At 43.4% G+C, this 17,661-nt stretch overlaps 2 protein-coding genes across 5 annotated transcripts in view; one reads left to right on the top strand and one right to left on the bottom strand.

Moving 5' to 3' along the window:
- Window positions 1-17,661, bottom strand: part of SMARCA2 (SWI/SNF related BAF chromatin remodeling complex subunit ATPase 2) — a 188,022-nt gene that overhangs the window by 100,210 nt on the left and 70,151 nt on the right. For all 4 annotated transcript variants that reach the window (XM_074953295.1, XM_074953297.1, XM_074953298.1 and 1 more), the window contains 7 exons: window positions 17,123-17,223; window positions 16,795-16,942; window positions 8,803-8,966; window positions 6,035-6,101; window positions 5,286-5,396; window positions 1,496-1,738; window positions 1,049-1,162 (listed from right to left, as the gene is read on the bottom strand). In XM_074953295.1, the coding sequence (XP_074809396.1) occupies window positions 1,049-1,162; window positions 1,496-1,738; window positions 5,286-5,396; window positions 6,035-6,101; window positions 8,803-8,966; window positions 16,795-16,942; window positions 17,123-17,223 (948 nt within the window). The remainder of the gene's footprint in view (window positions 1-1,048; window positions 1,163-1,495; window positions 1,739-5,285; window positions 5,397-6,034; window positions 6,102-8,802; window positions 8,967-16,794; window positions 16,943-17,122; window positions 17,224-17,661) is intronic.
- On the top strand, window positions 10,853-16,046 carry LOC141987900 (uncharacterized). The gene is made up of 3 exons (XM_074953740.1): window positions 10,853-11,505; window positions 12,085-12,523; window positions 16,034-16,046. The coding sequence occupies exons 1-3, from the start codon at window positions 10,923-10,925 to the stop codon at window positions 16,044-16,046; spliced, it is 1,035 nt and encodes a 344-aa protein (XP_074809841.1). The 5' UTR covers window positions 10,853-10,922.

The following is a 17,661-nucleotide window of genomic DNA, read 5'->3' as shown; positions in this document are numbered from 1 at the left end:
AGAAAAGGAGTACTTGTGGCACCTTAGAGACTAACCAGTTTATTTGAGCATGAGCTTTCGTGAGCTACAGCTCACTTCATCGGATGCACGGCTGTTACTTTGAAACCTGTTTTCTTTTGCAATACATTATTTTTTAGGCTTAAATTTTAGCTGTATATAACTGAAAAGACAGAAATAGGATCAGCATTTGGCACGGGCTTGGTGTGTCAGAAAGGCACAAATGGTTGGATTCCTGTATCCTCCAAATTCAGTTTGGGATTCTAACAGGGTATAAACTTTGGCACTTGCATATTTATACAAAGATAAAGTAACTTATAGGGTTTATATATGTCTCTTGTAAAATGTGAAACAAACCCTTCCAACTGCAGAAGGAGCCAAGTTGGATTTTTTTAGTTATCTGGCTCTGAAAAATTCTGAGATGCATGACAACCTGGTTAAAAGTTGTGTGTAAGATTAAAAAAACTCCACAAGACAGTGTTGGAAAGTTTCTGACTCCCTAATGCAGAATCAGAGTCTGTTACCCTTACTAACATGGGACTTTATGAGTTTCAATTATTTCAACGCAACTACCAGAGAGAGTAAAAGTACTATTTAAGAGAGTAAAGGTGGCAGAATCTGACCCTCAGTAATAAGTCAGGCTGGTTTTTATTAATGCCCTGAATATAAATACTGTGGAAACAAACATTTTATGTAAACCAGTTTTAGCAGACATGGTTAGCTTTAAGCTGTACTAAAACTATATTATGGACTTTAGTACTGACAGTTTTAGCAAAACTGTCAAACACAGGATTTGGATGAATGACTGAGCACACAGGAATCCTCTGCCAACTTCCAAAGTCCTCACCTGTAGCTTTTTCTTCTTTGTAAAGGGAAATCTTAGTTAATTTAAATATTTTTCTTAAAAATTAACTGGTGGCTCTAGAAAGTTTCCTTCTGTAGGATCACCTGAACAGCTATATTGTATGGTGCTTTTAAAAAAGAAAAACAATTGTACAAAAATCCCAGACACTGGGGAACAAGTTTTTCATGAAATCCTCCCCCCACAAACCTTTTCTGGCAGTTGAGATTCAACCTCTTTTTTCAGTCTCCTCAGCAAGAAGGGTCGTAACACTTTGTGGAGACGTCTGATGATCAGAATAGTCTCTTCCTCGTTTAAGTCCACCTTCACAAATGTAATTATAAGAGTTACTACAACATAAATCAGCGAACTGTGTCATATTATGACTATGTGGGAGATTATACCTCATTACAAATACATGTGCAATATTTACCCCATGCTGTACTCTTGTATTTTATTATTAAAACAGGACTCCGAGTCCAGAAAGAGAAATTTAAGTGAAGAATTGTAAAGTTGTAATGAAGGTAACTGTTACATTAGGATGATAATTCTGTGAGTACAAGGGACAGTTCAGATGCTATTCCTACACCATGGGTTCCATTTTGTTTTCATCCTATTGTTTATTTCTGATTAGATTTAAGCAAACCATTCCAGTACCCTTTCTCCAGTCATGGCAAATGGAGCATTAAACCACTGTTCAAAGGTACTGCAGCTCTTGAAAATGGTGGGGAGGAGGAAGTTGAGGAGAGCCCAAAGTTCAGGCAACTTGTTCTGTAGTGGTGTCCCAGTCAACAGAATCCGTCTAGGGGCCACGTAGTGGGTGTTCAAGACCTGAGTCAGCTTGCAGTGATGGTTCTTCATTCGATGGCCTTCATCTACTATCATATACTTCCATCGAATCTGCAACAGGAAAAAATTCTGGCCGAGTTAGTGAACTCAGAAAAGCGACCCTTTGACATGGAGATGAGACACTGCCAGAATTAGTGCTAAGTGCTTCCCACCCGCATTGAACAGGAAAGAGAGGCTGGGTCTTGGCTATTTTAGCTTTAAGGGTAGTTCTTGTTGGGGATAGAAGTCCAATATAGTGTTATCCAGGCAGAAGTGACCTTGTACGTAACGGAGGAGGAACAAACGGAGGCTAAGGTACAACTGTATCTGAGCCTGCAACTGCTAACAGCTCATTCCCCACATTAGGATCTTTCACCGGGTGGTGTCCTTACGAGACCTAATACTGTAGGGTCAGGGTAGGAGTTATTAGGGGAAGAGGAAAAACCAAGAACTCTAAATGAAGTCGTCACAAGTAAAAACTCAGAAGAAGCAAATATACGTTTTCAAACAGGCACATAAGACAGCAACAATACACATTCCTTTAGTTCAGCCAAATCCTTCCATCTAACTTAAATGTGAGGAAACAAAACAGGGCAATGTAACCAGGGCCATTTCAGGCACTGCAACTTCTTAATGAAGGAAGCCAGCAATGGATGTCACCCCAGGAAATTTCAGCTCCCACCACGAAAGATTTAATGCAGAGTCAGAGCAGATGTTGAAACATGGAGACCAATGCCATCTACAGCCTAAGAGCTGAAGACAAGGAACAAAGGTGGGCAAAAAAAAGGAGAGAAAAATGCTGCATGCACAATACAAACTGTTGGCATTTAGTATTAATTATTTTTTCATGCATTCAGAGATGTACTAGGTGCCTCCCCAAACGAGTCCAGGCAGCATCTATGCTCCAAAAAGCATGTAAACTACATTGAACATGACAAGTCAGAGTCTTAACAAAAGAGAGAGAGGAAGGGAAGGAATGACAGAGTGACAATAAGATCACCAGGTCTCTCTTGTTGGTCTGCTTATGTATATCGAGAGTACTATTAATACCTTAGTTGCACATTTTAAAAATACATCCACTACCACTGAGGCATCAATATTCATGTCAGTTTGAGAGTTTTTAAACAACAACAACAATACTTAGGACACATTTAGATTAAGAAAACTGGATCCTTAGGTGATGTAAAGTTTTCTGGATATAAAATTTAAGGCATAAGTTATTATGTGGCCACAAATAAAAACCACCACACAACCAGAAATTTTGTAATAGGGGTCAGTCTCTGCCCAGAAACACAGAACTGGAATAGCAGAGGTCACAGATTGAAGATCAGGATAAATACTATTAAAAAGCGTAGAGAAGATCCAGGGACTCTGCTTTACAGAACAGAGAAACAAATATGATCACACCTTCGGGGAAAAAAAAAGAGTTCAAGACAGTTGGTAATTTTTTAAAGAGACGTTATTGTGGGTCCAAGAGCTAACTATACCAATGCGTAGGAAAGACAGTAGTATGGTAAGAGGCCACCCTGGTTTAACCAGGAGATTATCAATGACCTAAAACTCAAAAAAGAGACACACAAAAAGTGGAAATTAGGTCAAATTACAAAGGATGAATACAAAACAATAACACAAGCATGTAGGGACAAAATTAGAAAGGCACAAAACAAGATTAAACTAGGTAGGAATATAAAGGGTAACAAGAAAGCATTTTATAAATACATGGGAAGCAAAAGGAAGACTGGGGACAGCATAGTCCCATTACCAAATGAGGATGGAGGACAATATCAGAAAACTGCAGCAATGGCCAAAGTGTTAGATGCCTCTTTTATTTCAGTTTTCACACACACACACACACACAAAAAGATAGCAGTGATTGAATAACTAACATAGTGAACATCAGTTTAAATGGGACAGAATCTGAGGCTAAAACATGAAAAGAACAAGTTAAGAATTACTTTGACTAATTAGAAGTCTTCAGGTCAGCAGGGCCTCACGAAATGCATTCTAGAATACTTCAGGATCTAGCTGAAGAGATCTCTGAGCCATTAGGGATTATCTTTGAGAATTCATGGAGAATGGGAGAGAGACATAAGAACTGGAAAAGGGCAAATATAGTACTTATCTATAAAAAGAGGAATAAGGACAATGCAGGGAATTATAGACCAATCATTTTAACTTCAGTATCCAGAAAGATGATGGAGCAAATAATCAAATATTCTATTTGTAAGCACCTAGAAGGAAATATGGAGCATTCAACACCGATTTGTCAAGAACAAATAACGTCAAACCAACCTAACATCTTTCTTTGATCAGGTAACAAGCCTTGTGAGTGGTGGGAAATGGTAGAAGTCACATATTTTGCTTTTAGTAAGGCTTTGATACCTGTCTCATATGACCTTCTCATAAGCAAAACTAGACAAACATAGCCTAGATGAACCTACTATGAGGTGGGTGCACAACTACCTGGAAAGAGTACTCAGAGTAGTTAGCAATGGTTCACAATTGACCTGGAAGGGCACATCGAGTGGGGTCCTGCAGGGATCGGTTTGGGTCTGGTTCTATTCAATATTTTCATAAATGACTTGGATAATGGCATAGACAATACACTTTTAAAGTCTGCTGACAATACCAAGCGGGGAGGGGTTGCAAGCACTTTGGAGGAAAGGATAAGAATTCCAAATGATGTTAACAAAACTGGAGAAATGGTCTAAATTAAACAGGATGAAATTCAATAAGGACAAATGCAAAGTACTACACATAGGAAGGAATAATCAGTTGCACAAATGCAAAATGGAAAATGACTGCCTGAGAAGGCATACTGCAGAAAAGGATCTGGGGGTTATAGTGGGTCACAAACTAAATATGGGTCAACAAAGTAATACTGTTGGACAAAGCAAACATCACTCTGCAATGTATTAGCAGGAATGTTGAAAGCAAGACACAAAAAGTAATTCTCCCACTCTATTCAGCACTGAGAAGGTCTCCACTGGAGTACTGTGTCCAGTTCTGGGCACCACACTTCAGGAAAGAGGTGGACAAATTGGAGAAAGTCCAGAGGGGAGCAACAAAAATGATTAAAGGTCTAGAAAACATGACCTATGTGGAAAGATTGAAAAATACGGGTTTGTTTAGTCTGGAGAAGAGAAGACTGAGGGGGACAGCGGGGGGAGAGAGACACACACACATGATAACAGTCTTCAAGTATGTAAAAGGTTGTTATATGGAGGAGGGTGATAAATTGTTCCGCTTATCCACTGAGGAGGGGAAAAGAAGTAATGGGCTTAAATTGCAGCAAGGGCGATTTAGGTTAGCCATTAGGAAAATCTTCCTGACTGTACATGTCATTAAGCACTGGAACAAATTATCTAGGGAAGTTGTGGAATCTCCATTATTGTAGGTTTCTAAGAACAGGTTAGACAAACATCTATCGGGGATGGTCTAGATAACACTTAGTCCTGCCTCCAGTGCAGGGGACTGGACTAGATGACCTATTGAGGTCCCTTCCAGTCCTACATTTCTATGATTTCTATGGGCAACGTAATAAAAGTTTCATGCAAGACACAATCTGGTGACAGGGAGGAGGGTTTGCAGTTAAGAGGTGACAGAAATCAATTTTTACCTTAGCAAGAATGTGTTTGTCTTTTATTATGTATTCGTAAGTAGTTAAAAGAACATTAAATTTTCCACTTCGAAGCTGAGGAACAAGTGAGCGACGCATGGCAGGTGTCCCCTGAAAGTGAAGAGAAAATAAAATAAAGGATGAAAAAATAATTGTTTATAGTCCTCTGCTATTTCTTACAGTCATGGGTTAGCAGAGAAAAGGTGTTTGTATGAGTGTGCTAAAAAGCAAAATCAAACAATGTATTGACATATTCCAGATCCCTTCAGAATGGTTTCCCCAAGGAAGACCACGGGAGGGAGAAGAGAAGAGAAAAGTTACAGTAACCTCATACCAGGAAACTAGCTGCTGGACTGCAAAGCTCTGTTTATATGGAAGTAGCAGCAGTCAATCTATCTAGTCTCCTTGGTAACTGCTTGACTTTATAGGAACAATTGAAAATACAGTAGTCTAACATGAAAGTATTCAGCAATATACAAAATGTGTCTTATTTATCATTTGTATTACTCTCATCAGAAACCTTGCAATATGATAATTAACAATTTTCTTCTGCATTTCACTATTTGAAAGTAATTATGGTTTATTACAGTAACCTGTTTGGGATGATTAACTGTCACTGTTTAGTACATGACGCACATGACAAAACTTTACAGCCAAACAGAGTTTACAGATTAGCTTGGGAAATGTGGAAGAGGAGGGTCTATTTTTCACTCTTTCAATGTTATACAAATAGAGAAAGCAAATCAAACCTTGTAAGAAATTTTCACCACAGAAGGAGCCCATTTGTCAAATTCATATGTCCAGTTAGATAAAGTCCTAGGTAAGAAATTAAGAATATGAACAATTTAGTATCATATCTAATTATGTTTAAATCTAAGGTATTATTTATAACTTTGTCACCTTAATACCTCTTTCACAATGAAAGCTGAGTCCCCAACAAACTTCTTACTTACTTCCATATCTTTGCCTTGAACATGTAGATTGAATATTAAAAAGGAAACATGCAGATTTTGATATGATATATGAGCCATCTTCATTTGAGATGTGAGGGAAGAACTGATTTGGGAAAAATGTCTTTAAGTCTTATTTAGAAATCTGTTTTGGCCCTGATTCAGCAAAGCACTTAAGCCCGTGCCTAACTTTAGGTTCATGTTAAAACACCTACTAAAAAAGCGAGAATAGATGAATCTGCACAGAAAAGACATATCTGTCATCTCATGCTGCTTAGCTGTAACAAGTAAAACTTGGTTTCAGAGTAGCAGCCGTGTTAGTCTGTATCTGCAAAAAGAAAAGGAGTACTTGTGGCACCTTAGAGACTAACCAATTTATTTGAGCATGAGCTTTCGTGAGCTACAGCTCACTTCATCGGATGCAACTTGCAACTTCTCAGATATAGCCCCACAAAGTCCAAGGTAAAAGGTATCAGTGCTGTTAACTTGTGATGATGCGCTATTAGCATCCAGCACCACTGTTGTGTCAGTCAGCCACTTATGTACCTTCATTTTTGCACTATGTGATTTTAACTATACTAACACACTGAATAGTCTTAAAGAAAGGCTAAAGGAACTGGTAAAATACTTCAGGTCTCAGCTCCTCCCCTTTATAAAACTTAAAAAAAAAGACAATATCAAGTACTTTAAAAACATCACGTTTCGAGTCTCCATTGTACTCTTGAAAAATCGATAGCACAACTTCCTTCCCCTTGGAAACCCTGTATTAGTAACAGGGCTCGCTCTCCAGTCATGCATTTCTCTTTATGTTTGATCCCGGCATCACTAGTGTCAGTAGGATTGTGCACAGCTCTGGAAGTTAGTTAATGGTTGCTGCAGCAGAGCCAGAAGGTGGGGCACTTCAAAGTAGACCACATAAGGAAGAATAATATTGTGCTAACACCTACAGACCCCAAACAACTGGTAACTTTCTTAGCAACCTTCTAATTAGAATGCCAAAGCCACTCCACAGCCAGTTGTAAGATATGTATCACTTAGGGACAAAACAACACTACAGAAGTTTTACAGTACTCGTGTCAAGGTTCCTTCCCCACTCTGAACTCTAGGTACAGATGTGGGGACCTGCATGAAAAAACCCCTAAGCTTATTTTTACCAGCTTAGGCTAAAACTTCTCCAAGGTACAAACTATTTTACCTTTTGTCCCAGGACTTTATTGCTGCCACCACCAAGCGTCTAACAAAATATAACCGGGAAAGAGCCCACTTGGAAACGTCTTTGCCCCCAAAATCCCCCCAAGCCCTACACCCCCTTTCTTGGGGAAGGCTTGATAAAAATCCTCACCATTTTGCATAGGTGAACACAGACCTAAACCCTTGGAACTTAAGAACAAGGAAAAAGCAATCAGGCTCTTAAAAGAAGAATTTTAATTGAAGAAAAAGTAAAAGAATCACCTCTGTAAAATCAGGATGGTAAATACATTACAGGGTAATCAGATTCAAAACATAGAGAATCCCTCTAGGCAAAACCTTAAGTTACAAAAAGACACAAAAACCGGAACATACATTCCATTCAGTACAACTTATTTTATCAGCCATTTAAACAAAACAGAATCTAACGCATATCTAACTGGATTGCCTATTAACCCTTTACAGGAGTTCTGACCTGCATTCCTGCTCTGGTCCCGGCAAAAGCAATACACGGACAGAGAGAACCCTTTGTTCCTCCCCGCCTCCCCGCAGCTTTGAAAGTATCTTCTCTCCTCATTGGTCATTTTGGTCAGGTGCCAGCGAGGTTATCTTTAGCTTCTTAACCCTTTACAGGTGAACGGGTTTTTTCCCTCTGGCCAGGAGGGATTTAAAGGTGGTTAGCCTTCCCTTTATATTTATGACAACTTGATAATGTCTCTTTAAAGCAATCTGTTTCAAGAAACCAACAACCAATTCCTGCAGAGACCAGAGTAGAGCACATTCAGAAAAATCACAATAAATAAAGGGATGCTGTGCAGAACCGCAGGAAAAGGGGGCAAAATAAGACAAAGAAGAATACACTGGGCAGAGGTTGGAGATCAATGGTTAGGGACAATAAGCAACTCCACATCAGACAGTTACTTATACTATCATTACAAGAAAATCCAGTGTCGTTAAAGCACAACTACCTAATATTTGGTGGGGTGCCTTTTAAAGATCTAATAATAGGCTGCAAGTAGCACTTTAAAAACTGAACAGGGAAAACTGCAGCATGTAATATAAAAAAGAAGAAAGGTACATTTCCTCTTTTGTTAATCACGACAGGAATAAGTTACACTGAATAAGAGATACTATACAGTTGCCTGCTGAGTGGACAGCAAAACTAATGGAACCAAGTGCTTTTATCATCCATCTGGTCATCCTCGCAATGCCAGCCAATCACTGTGGCACAGTAATCACAAGCTAGATTCAGAGTACATACTCAATGTAGTCCCACTGCGTGCTTCATCTTACCATTAAGTGAAAAACAAGTGCGTGGTGCTAATGAGCCAATTTGCAATGCATAGAAAGATAACAGTGGAATGAATTTCTTTACTTACGAAAGGGGAACAATGATGAGATAGGGGCCATTGAGTCTTTTGTGCTCCATCAGATAAGTGATGAGTGCAATAGTCTGTATGGTCTTTCCTAGCCCCATTTCATCAGCTAGAATTCCATTCAAATTGTTATTATAAAGTGAAACCATCCATTCCAGGCCCTGGATCTGAAATGAAGAATAATCGCTTCAATTATCTGTGAGCTGCACACGTAATTAATCCTAGTGTTACTGAAGTCAGGTTTTCACTTCACTTACTGCTTTGGTGCTTGGTTTCCTTCAACAGTGGATGCACTGGGAACCACCAGCACATAATATCCCATCATATCTGCATGAAAGTCACTGCTGATATTTAGGTCCAATATGGACCAAGCTTCAGAGTTTTGTTTTGTACAAGCAGAAGATTTTTTATATTATAGGCAGAGTTGGTAGCAATGCCTATAGTTGAAGTTGCCTAATACTTTCCATTACAAGATGATGTTTTTCATTTGCTTACAACTAGAATCCGGTGTTTTTTGCAAATATGAAATAACATAAAATAAAGAAAAACATATAATATGAAAAAAGTCTGAAAAACTCACCTATAGCATCAGCTGCTGCCCTGTGGGGCGGGCCTGGCTCCCCACTCCAGGTTTTGTGAGCTAGCACATAGTCAAAGCTCCACTCAAGGTTTGTCCTGGCCACTCCTCCATCACGATAGCAGAGGGGAAGCTGGGCCAAATCTGAGTAAGTGCATGCACCAGGTCACAATGCCATGCACCCAAAATTGGTACAGCTGCCCCTATGTCACCATGACACAAGGGAGGTCAGGCCAAACCTGAGCAGTACTGAGACCCAGTGTGCCAAGTCACAATGCCTGGGCTGGCTTCCTCCTTTTCCCCGTGGGTGCTCAGCCCCAGGCCCCGCCCCCACTCCACCCCTTTGCCCAAAGCTACACTCCTCCTCTGCCTGCCCCCGCTCTGCCCCCTCCCCCAAGCGTACCCTGTCCCGGCTCCTCCCTCTCCCCCCAGCACCTCCTGCATGCTGCGGAACAGCTGATCGTGGGAGGCAGGAGGTGCGGGGAGGGAGGGGGAGGAATTGATCGGCAGGGCCACCAGCAGTGGGAGGTGCTGGTGGGAGGTGCGGGGAGGGAGCTGGCTGCCAGTGGGTGCTAGGCACCACTAATGTTTTTCCACGGGTGCTTCAGTGCTGGAGCACCCACAGAGTCAGAGCCTATGGTGGGGAGCCAGGCCCCACCCTGCAGGACAGGATCTGCTGCTGCGACATGTGTGTGAGGAGGGCTCATTTTGCAATACCAACCCACAGGGCCCTCTTGTTCTCCTTCCACAGGGACAGGACCCAACTCCCCCACCACATGGCTAAAATGGATAAAACAAAATCAAACAAATTTCCTGAAAAATAAAATGAAAAATTAGAAAAATATATAGAGTTTCACAGGATTCTATGTATAACTTAGTCAAATTTGAACTGGTCAGGCTGAAATATTTGTAAGAATGAGATTACAGAAAAATATACTGTGTTGTCCACATAAAAAATCCTTACAGCTGCTTCATTGAGAAGCTCTACCATTCTCCATACTCTGGAGAGGGGACGAGAAATTTGATGGAGCAAGGACTTGAAATTTGGTTATAGGATGGGGGCTGTCACCCTGGTGTAGGGATGTACCTTTTCTTGTCCCCATGAGAATTCATCAAAATTTGGCCAACCAAAAAGTCTCGGGGGGGGGGGGGGGGGGATTCACAGTTCACACATGCTCTGTAGAGACTTAGCCCTGGTCTACACTAGGACTTTAGGTCGAATTTAGCAGCATTAAATCGATGTAAACCTGCACCCGTCCACACGATGAAGCCCTTTATTTCGACTTAAAGGGCTCTTAAAATCGATTTCCTTACTCCACCCCTGACAAGCGGATTAGCGCTTAAATCGGCCTTGCCGGGTCAAATTTGGGGTACTGTGGACACAATTCGACGGTATTGGCCTCCGGGAGCTATCCCAGAGTGCTCCATTTTGACCGCTCTGGACAGCACTCTCAACTCAGATGCACTGGCCAGGTAGACAGGAAAAGAACCGCGAACTTTTGAATCTCATTTCCTGTTTGGCCAGCGTGGCAAGCTGCAGGTGACCATGCAGAGCTCATCAGCAGAGGTGACCATGATGGAGTCTCAGAATCGCAAAAGAGCTCCAGCATGGACCGAACGGGAGGTACGGGATCTGATCGCTGTATGGGGAGAGGAATCCGTGCTATCAGAACTCCGTTCCAGTTTTCGAAATGCCAAAACCTTTGTCAAGATCTCCCAGGGCATGAAGGACAGAGGCCATAACAGGGACCCGAAGCAGTGCCGTGTGAAACTGAAGGAGCTGAGGCAAGCCTACCAGAAAACCAGAGAGGCGAACGGCCGCTCCGGGTCAGAGCCCCAAACATGCCGCTTCTATGATGAGCTGCATGCCATTTTAGGGGGTTCAGCCACCACTACCCCAGCCGTGTTGTTTGACTCCTTCAATGGAGATGGAGGCAATACGGAAGCAGGTTTTGGGGACGAAGAAGATGATGATGACGACGAGGTTGTAGATAGCTCACAGCAAGCAAGCGGAGAAACCGGTTTTCCCGACAGCCAGGAACTGTTTCTCACCCTGGACCTGGAGCCAGTACCCCCTGAACCCACCCCAGGCTGCCTCCTGGACCCAGCAGGCGGAGAAGGGACCTCCGGTGAGTGTACCTTTTAAAATACTATACATGGTTTAAAAGCAAGCATGTGAAAGGATTACTCTGCCCTGGCATTCGCGGCTCTCCTGGATATACTCCCAAAGCCTTTGCAAAAGGTTTCTGGGGAGGGCAGACTTATTGCGTCCTTCATGGTAGGACACTATACCACTCCAGGCCAGTAACACGTACTCGGGAATCATTGTACAACAAAGCATTGCAGTGTATGTTTGCTGGCGTTCAAGCAACATCCGTTCATGTGTTATCCTCAGGAGAGTGAGATATAATCCATGGTCACCTGGTTGAAATAGGGTGCTTTTCTTCAGGGGACACTCAGAGGAGCCCATTCCTGCTGGGCTGTTTGCCTGCGGCTGAACAGAAATGTTCCCCGCTGTTAGCCACAGGAAGGGGGGAGGGTTGAGGGGGTAGCCACGCGGTGGGGGGAGGCAAAATGCGACCTTGTAACGAAAGCACATGTGCTATGTATGTAATGTTAACAGCAAGGTTTACCCGGAAAGAGTGTAGCCAGTGTTTTATAAAATGTGTCTTTTTAAATACCGCTGTCCCTTTTCTTTTCTCCACCAGCTGCATGTGTTTCAATGATCACAGGATCTTCTCCTTCCCAGAGGCTAGTGAAGATTAGAAAGAAAAAAAAACGCACTCGAGATGAAATGTTCTCCGAGCTCATGCTGTCCTCCCACACTGACAGAGCACAGACGAATGCGTGGAGGCAAATAATGTCAGACTGCAGGAAAGCACAAAATGACCAGGAGGAGAGGTGGCGGGCTGAAGAGAGTAAGTGGCGGGCTGAAGAGAGGGCTGAAGCTCGAATGTGGCGACAGCGTGATGAGAGGAGGCAGGATTCAATGCTGAGGCTGCTGGAGGACCAAACCAGTATGCTCCAGTGTATGGTTGAGCTGCAGCAAAGGCAGCTGGAGCACAGACTGCCACTACAGCCCCTGTGTAACCAACCGCCCTCCTCCCCAAGTTCCATAGCCTCCACACCCAGACGCCCAAGAATGCGGTGGGGGGGGCCACCGGCCAACCAGCCACTCCGCCACAGAGGATTGCCCCAAAAAAAGAAGGCTGTCATTCAATAAATTTTAAAGTTGTAAACTTTTAAAGTGCTGTGTGGCATTTTCCTTCCCTCCTCCACCACCCCTCCTGGGCTACCTTGGTAGTCATCCCCCTATTTGTGTGATGAATGAATAAAGAATGCATGAATGTGAAGCAACCATGACTTTATTGCCTCTGCAAGAGGTGATCAAAGGGAGGAGGGGAGGGTGGTTAGCTTACAAGGAAGTAGAGTGAACCAAGGGGCGGGGGGTTTCATCAAGGAGAAACAAACAGAACTTTCACACCGTAGCCTGGCCAGTCATGAAACTGGTTTTCAAAGCCTCTCTGATGCGTACCGCACCCTCCTGTGCTCTTCTAACTGCCCTGGTGTCTGGCTGCGCATAACCAGCAGCCAGGCGATTTGCCTCAACCTCCCACCCCGCCATAAACGTCTCCCCCTTACTCTCACAGATATTGTGGAGCACACAGCAAGCAGTAATAACAGTGGGAATATTGGTTTCGCTGAGGTCTAAGCGAGTCAGTAAACTGCGCCAGCGCGCCTTTAAACGTCCAAATGCACATTCTACCACCATTCTACACTTGCTCAGCCTGTAGTTGAACAGCTCCTGACTGCTGTCCAGGCTGCCTGTGTACGGCTTCATGAGCCATGGCATTAAGGGGTAGGCTGGGTCCCCAAGGATACATATAGGCATTTCAACATCACCAACAGTTATTTTCTGGTCTGGGAATAAAGTCCCTTCTTGAAGCTTTTGAAACAGACCAGAGTTCCTGAAGATGCGAGCGTCATGTACCTTTCCCAGCCATCCCACGTTGATGTTGGTGAAACGTCCCTTGTGATCCACCAGAGCTTGCAGCACTATTGAAAAGTACCCCTTGCGGTTTATGTACTCGCCGGCTTGGTGCTCCGGTGCCAAGATAGGGATATGGGTTCCGTCTATGGCCCCACCACAGTTAGGGAATCCCATTGCAGCAAAGCCATCCACTATGACCTGCACATTTCCCAAGGTCACTACCCTTGATATCAGCAGATCTTTGATTGCGTGGGCTACTTGCATCACAGCAGCCCCCACAGTAGATTTGCCCACTCCAAATTGATTCCCAACTGACCGGTAGCTGTCTGGCGTTGCAAGCTTCCACAGGGCTATCGCCACTCGTTTCTCAACTGTGAGGGCTGCTCTCATCTTGGTATTCATGCGCTTCAGGGCAGGGGAAAGCAAGTCACAAAGTTCCATGAAAGTGCCCTTACGCATGCGAAAGTTTCGCAGCCACTGGGAATCGTCCCAGACCTGCAACACTATGCGGTCCCACCAGTCTGTGCTTGTTTCCCGAGCCCAGAATCGGCGTTCCACAGCATGAACCTGCCCCATTAGCACCATTATGCATGCATTGGCAGGGCCCATGCTTTCAGAGAAATCTGTGTCCATGTCCTGATCACTCACGTGACCGCGCTGACGTCGCCTCCTCGCCCGGTAGCGCTTTGCCAGGTTCTGGTGCTGCATATACTGCTGGATAATGCGTGTGGTGTTTAATGTGCTCCTAATTGCCAAAGTGAGCTGAGCGGACTCCATGCTTGCCTTGGTATGGCGTCCGCACAGAAAAAAGGCGCGGAATGATTGTCTGCCGTTGCTCTGACGGAGGGAGGGGCGACTGACGACACGGCTTACAGGGTTGGCTTCAGGAGGCTAAAATCCACAAAGGGGGTAGCTTTACATCAAGGAGTAGTTCAGGCAGGACGTCACGGAGGGTTCCAATAAGAAATGGTGCACCTAAGTTATTGTTCTTATTGGAACAAGGAGGTTAGCCTGGCCTCTGATTGATACATGGCTAGATCTACCTCGCAGCACCTTCTCTGTGAGTGACTGCAGTGTGACCTAGAGGAATGAGTCCCCTAGACAGGGCAGGAGGCAAATGAGTACAAAACAAATCTGGTCTATTTCTTGTTTTGATCCACTCCATCTATCTTTTACATCTTTGGCTGGCAGCAGACGGTGCAGAAGGACATATTGCCTGCCTGCTCACCATAAGACGGTTCAATAGGACTGACTGCCGGACTAAAAAAAATGACCTGGTCAAGTCACTAAAAATTTAGTCCCTGCGCCCATGTCTGCCCAGGCGCTCCTGATCACACAGGCGACCAGGAGCACCTCGGACATGACGAGGACGGCTACCAGTCGTATTGTACCGTCTGCTGCCACAAGGCAATGGGTTGCTGCTACTGTGTAGCAATGCCGTGCCGCGTCTGCCAGCACCCAGGAGACATACGGTGACGGTTACCTGAGCGGGCTCCATGCTTGCGGTGGTATGGCGTCCGCACAGGTAACTCAGGAAAAAAGGCGCAAAACAATTGTCTGCCCTTGCTTTCACGGAGGGAGGGAGGGAAGGGGGGGACTGACGATATGTACCCAGAACCACCCGCGACAATGTTTCAGCCCCATCAGGCATTGGGATCTCAACCCAGAATTCCAATGGGCAGCGGAGAATGCGGGAACTGTGGGATAGCTACCCACAGTGCAACGCTCCAGAAGTCGACTCTAGCCTCGGTACTGTGGAAGCACTCCGCCGAGTTAATGCACTTAATGCACTTCTGTGGGGACACACACACTCGAATATATAAAACCGATTTCTAAAAAACCGACTTCTATAAATTCGACCTTATTCCGTAGTGTAGACATACCCTTAGTAGAGTTTAACTGCTAAATTCTCAGAAGTTCCAGTCTTTACTGAGCCCAAGAGCTGCAAAGGCTGAGCAGGACTTTGTAATTTCTTTGCCCAGCTGCAGGTGGCTGCTGTGACAGCAGAACGAAGAACAGAAAGACTCACTCCTGTGTTATGAATGTTCCACGCTGGCCCACACGCAGCATGGAGAAAGAGGATGTAGCTTGACTGGAATGCAGAGAGGTGAGGAGAGGGCAGGGGAGGAGGGAAATAGGAGCAGAGTGGTTCAGGGAGAGAGACAGAGAAGAGCAGATGGAGAAAAAGAGGAGGGGAAAGGACTGGGGCAGAGGGCTCTATATCCACTAAGACACACTCCCCTCAAGAACCTGGGATTGAACCCAGGATTCCTGAGTCTCACCATTCCTCTATTGTCAGCAAATCCCTGTGAAACTCACTGGCAAAGTGTGCCTCATCCCCCGCTTGTGCTGGTCCACATAGAGAATAACACCCTACCTGCTACAGCAGCCAGTGACACCATTCACTCAAGCAGTAGAGGCCTGTGCTACGGATCTAGGCCCCAACCCGACATGCTAGAATTTCTGGGTTTTTAGTTTGCATTTAAAAAAAAAAACCCACAAAATAAAGAATTTTTGGGTTGCAAAGTCAATCGCTGAAAAGTTAGGATGTGTAAGAATTAAGGTTGCCCTTCCTTCTAGTGTTCTATGAACACTTAAAAAAAAAAGAAGTATCTTCACATCATCCTTGTTGTTTAGATAAGAAAGTATTATTCTCCATTTTTCAGGCAAGGAAACTGAGAAAGAGCCAAGTGGTCAGATTGAAAACAATGCTGAGCACCTGTAGTTCTCAGTAATCTGCTAGGGAACTACAGATACTCAGAGCCTCAAAAAAAAAAATTAAAAAAAAAAAAAAAGCCACAAATGACTTTTCAGAGGCCACAGGGAGTGAGTGGCCACAGGCCACGCAAAGGTACCCACCCCCCAGTCCTATCCTCAGAGCACAATTCTCTCCATAGCCAAACCAACAGCATCCAGAATAAAGAGGTTTCTGGATTCAACTGGTTAGTGCACTGAAATATTAGGGTGGCATTTTATAAAAAGTATGTCACTAAAACAATAAGCAAAAACCCAAACTGGATCACTACTGTTCTCCAATGAAGATGACAATTACAGGTACACTTAGAGCTGATATTATTATACAGGTGACATGTGTGACTTTTCCATTGGGAAGGCAGAATACAACCTTCTTTTCCAGACAATCATTTTCTACCCAAATGGAGATCTTACGATTCAGTGCAACACAAATCTGATCCACTCAGAGATGAAAGCAGCATTCATTCCTACATACCTTCCTAACGTAGCACAAACTTTTAAATATTATATTATAACATGCTTTACTCAATAAAAGCATATTATACAAATACCTGGCCATCATTATGCAACAGTGCAAAAGTCATGTATAAAGCAAGGGTTAAACTGCAGAATTATAGCTGGCCATAAACTGGTTTTTACAGCTTGAGAAGGAAACTCCAACTCGGTTTCTTACCTGATAATGTTTTAGTGATCCATTAATAAGAAGAGCAGACTGTTTCTCCACCCTCTCAGCAATTGCATGAGCGACTGTATAGTAGGACTGAGACCCTCTAGCGCTATATTGCATACTGTATTCATCATCCACATCTTGTTTGGCTGTCCTAGAAGATAGGTAAAGAAGAGTTATGATGTTATTCACACTATACCAATTTGTTCAGTGCTCTGAACCGTCACTTCTTATTCAAGTGCTCTTAATAAAATTAGGTAATGCAGCTAAAGTTAAAGACGGTGTAAGAAATCCACCTCCTTCCCCCACAGAAGGCATTCTAGTGTACACTCACTCAATGATCTGCTTAGCATCCTTCTCAGAAACCTCTTCACTGTTAGGATCCAGAAGTATTTTCTCATCTGCTTCTAGTCTACTTGATTCATCATCATCATCCTACAGAGGAGACAACAGAAAAACAGAATAGTAACATTTTTCTTGGTCATAACATCAGCCAGACCTCACTCAGGTTTTTATCAACAGTTTTCACTGGACACCGCTTTACAACAAAAGAAATCCTAACAAGAAAGAGTTATTGGCATCTCTTCTCTTCTGTCAACTGCAACCTTCTTGCTGTGATGTAAGTGAACCAAGGTCAAACTGCAAAACACTTAGAAAATGAATTTTCCCATTTTAATTCCATCATATTTGAAACAGCTCTTCTTTTCCTGTTCATTGAGAAGATCATATATATACCCTTCTTCAAAACGTACTGAAGATTCATAACATACACTCTATTCATACAAAAACGCCAATCAAACTGACAAGATCCACTAGGTCTGAGCTGTTTTAGTGTTTTGATTTATTAAAATTATCTTTAAATAGATTAAACTT

The sequence above is a fragment of the Natator depressus genome, chromosome 5 (assembly GCF_965152275.1).
Source record: "Natator depressus isolate rNatDep1 chromosome 5, rNatDep2.hap1, whole genome shotgun sequence".
Classification (NCBI taxonomy): Eukaryota; Metazoa; Chordata; order Testudines; family Cheloniidae; genus Natator; species Natator depressus.
Note: the sequence above shows the minus strand (reverse complement) of the source record. Positions and strands in the feature narration are given on the sequence as shown.

Excerpts from the sequence above, each read along its gene's own strand:
- LOC141987900 (XM_074953740.1), top strand. The coding sequence starts at position 10,923 with ATGCAGAGCTCATCAGCAGAGGTGACCATGATGGAGTCTCAGAATCGC. Across the intron at positions 11,506-12,084 it reads AGGCGGAGAAGGGACCTCCG|CTGCATGTGTTTCAATGATC; the intron begins GTGAGTGTACCT and ends TTTCTCCACCAG.